At 38.2% G+C, this 3,456-nt stretch overlaps 1 protein-coding gene across 1 annotated transcript in view; it reads left to right on the top strand.

Moving 5' to 3' along the window:
- DNAH11 (dynein, axonemal, heavy chain 11) overlaps positions 1-3,456 on the top strand; it is a 364,599-nt gene that overhangs the window by 204,054 nt on the left and 157,089 nt on the right. The window contains exons 54-55 of the mRNA XM_008573669.1: positions 1,281-1,442; positions 1,709-1,902. Coding sequence (XP_008571891.1) covers positions 1,281-1,442; positions 1,709-1,902 — 356 coding nt within the window. The remainder of the gene's footprint in view (positions 1-1,280; positions 1,443-1,708; positions 1,903-3,456) is intronic.

Genomic DNA, 3,456 nt, shown 5'->3' with positions numbered 1-3,456 from the left:
TGTGTGAGAGAGAGAGAGAGAGAGAGAGAGAGAGAGAGAGAGAGAGAGAGAGAAAGAGAGAAGTAAAAGGATGATTGGTCATGTTTTTACATAAAATATTCACTGTGATTTTTAAACATCTATTAAGAGAAATTATAACTTTTTTAAATTGCTGGATCATTTTGGTTTGATATTGAAAACTATTTTGCTTTACCTGGTAAAAGGATGGAATTTATGTATTTGGTTTAGAAAAGAAATTTCGAAAAGGGAATTGAAAGTCTGAAATTCTTAAAAATCCAAGTACTGTGTTCTACCCTGTACAATGAAAGTAGATGGAGGGTTATTTGTGGCTTAAAGTTCTTTAGTGAGAGATGTAGTATACTGGTTAAATAACAGAAATTCATAGGACTTATTTATATTTTTATAACCCTCTTTTCAAAATCACTCTGCAAAATCATAACACAGAATTAGACAATAGCTTCTTAAGAACATGGATTATTTATTTTCATGTCTACATTTCTATCACCTTCTAGAAAGACTAAGTAAAGTGTTGTTTAAAGGCAGATTTTTAATCTTAGAAGAAAGGTCACAGGTGAAAAGGGATGAGAGACTCACCTACTTCCCCTTCATATCCAGTCTGTCAGCTGCACCTGTTACCACCAAATCTTTTTTTTTTTTTTAGCCTTTGCAGTTTAACTCTCCACAACCCCCCTGGTGTTCTCCTATGAGTCCAGAGCAAGCTGACCCTCTCCATGAGGAGTGGGTCTATATGAATCCAAGACATTGAAGGGCAGAGCTGAGCAGGCATGGAATCAAAATGTTTTGGTGCTAGTCCCAGATCTATTCACAAAGTATGAATTTGGGCAGTTTATTTTTGGTCTCATATTCTTCATCTGTGAAGTGGAGGAGTTAGACTAATATAAAGGGATTTTAGAGTTTTAAAAAAATATGATTCTGTGTCTTCCACGTTAACTGTACTTTAGTTTTGTCAACTTAATCATTGGAAGAATTAATAAGCACAAGTACTCAGTTGTGGTATTTAGTTCCTGGGCCGGCTCTTGAAATACACACTTAGTTGCATTCTAAAAATGAGTGTAATGATATTACATTGTCTAAATGTTGCTTATCAGATGGTTAAGCTACTTTTATACACATGCGTGTGCACGCACACTCTACTATTTATAAATCTTTTAACTTGAACTGCTACATTCAGTATGCAGTTAAAAAATGTTAGAAAAAAACTTATTTGGAATGTCATGAGCTTCTGAATTAAAGGTATATTTCCCATTCTTCCTTTGTAGGGGATTTTATTTGCTTCTCCTGAATGTTTAAAAGATTCAAATGATTTAATACGCCTGTGGCTTCATGAATCTTCTCGTGTTTATGCAGACAAACTGATAGACACAAAAGATTATGATTTGTTTCAGAAAAAAATGCTGGAAACTGCTCATAAGTATTTTGAAGTAAGTGTATCGATATCAAAGGTCACCGTTTGCTCTGGCACCAATTGGTGTTGCGGCCAAAGTTAGATAAGAATGTGAGCGAATTGCACAGAGGCTTACCTTTGGGCAACAGCTATGATTCCAGAATACACTTGGTCTGTACTTAGGAACATCCCGCCCACCTACTCACGGATGGATCTGCAAGCTTTTCTCTTGATAGGCAGGTCTGCCCAGATGAGTCTTTCTGGGTAGTTGACATACCGTATTTTCTCTTCCTCATCCTGCAGGGTATAGACAGTCATGTGCTGCTTCAACAGCCCCTCATTTATTGCCACTTTGCTAATGGGGGAGAAGACCCACGTTACATGCCAGTGAAGGACTGGGAAGTGCTGAAGACGATTCTTACAGAAACTTTAGACAACTACAATGAACTAAATGCTGCCATGCACTTAGTTTTATTTGAAGATGCCATGCAGCATGTGTGAGTTGACTAATGATGTTTTTTCATGAAAGTAGAACTGACTGGGTAACCACATTGTTGTTTTTCAATAGATCATACTGAGCACTATGAACTATCAGTTCTTATCTGTTGTTTGTCATACAATACAAAACATATTGGTTACTATTAATTATGTCACGATCTTAGTAATATCTTACATAGACACACTACTTTCTGAAGTGGCATCATGTTCGTTATTTCATTTGAATTTTAAGAGGAACATAAATGACTTGTTCAAAATCACATAGTTCATAAGTGGCAGACAGGAGTCAAACAGATTTCCTTTGAATAAGCAGGTTTTGTTGATTGCCTACTGAGTACCAGAGAGCAACATTGCCGGCCTATTCAGTACCTGTGGGCAAATTAGGAAAGGAGGGGGGTATGTTTTCTTGGAAGAAAATTAGTGAAAGTCACCTGTCCTGGTGTAGAACTTAGCTGACAGGGCTCTCACTCACCTCCTAGATCAGGCACCTTGTGCAGTGCAGACTATGCAACCATCTGCAGCACCCGTCCCGTTGGGCATTGTTATAGGTGCTGGAGATACAGCAGCAAACAACACAGTCCAGTCTCTTCCTTAATTGGGCTTACACATTAGTGTTGCTGATGGTCATTTATAAGGGTATGAACAAATAAATGAGAATAAGGAAGAAAAGTACCAGAAAGTGACATATCATGCTGAGAAATGAAATAGGTTGATTCCGAGAAATAAAATATGTGGATTCCCAAAGAAGGACTGGGTATCTATTTCAGGAGGTAACATTTTATTTTAGTTGTACATATTTGTGGGGTACAGTGTGTTGTTTCAATATATGCATAGATTGTACAGTGATTCACTTAGGGTAGATAGCATATCCATCACCTAAACATTTATCTGTCCTTTGTGGTGATTATGTTCAAGGTCCTCTTTCCTAGCTATTTAGAAATATGCAATACAATATTACTAGCTATAGTCAGCCTAGAACACCATAACTTATTCTTCCCACCTAGGAGGTTGCATTTAAGGTAAGAGCTAAATGATATGCAGAAGTTAGGCATAGAAAGATCTGGAGGAAGAACATTCTAGACAGAAAGCAGATTTCATGTGGCCCTGAAGCAGGGATGTTCAAGAAACAGAAGAGACAGTCAGGGTTGCTGCACACACAGAAAAAGTGGGGAGAGCAGAATAAGACAGGATGGTGAGGCAGGAACTGGTTTTATTTGTACAGGGATTTCCTTGTGACCAGGATAAGGCGTATTGATTTTCTTCTAAGTGCTATGAGAAGCTGTTGGATGGATTTTAGCATGGGAATGACCTGATTTGTTTGGAGTCTAAACAGCTCACCATTGCTGCTGCCATATGGAAAGTCAATCTCATCTTTGCATCCAATATAATATATTCTCCTAGTCCAGGTTACCATCATCTCTCAATGACCTTTCTAATAAGTGACGATGGGCAAAGATTTTTTTTTTTTAAAGAGAGAAATCATTAAAAATAAGAAGGAGGGGGCCGGCCCGGTGGCGCACTGGATAGTGCGCCGCTTGGGAAGCGCGGCGGCG

This window comes from Galeopterus variegatus, unplaced genomic scaffold (genome assembly GCF_000696425.1).
Source record: "Galeopterus variegatus unplaced genomic scaffold, G_variegatus-3.0.2 Scaffold949, whole genome shotgun sequence".
Taxonomy (NCBI): Eukaryota; Metazoa; Chordata; class Mammalia; order Dermoptera; family Cynocephalidae; genus Galeopterus; species Galeopterus variegatus.
This window is presented reverse-complemented; position numbering and strand designations above follow the sequence as displayed.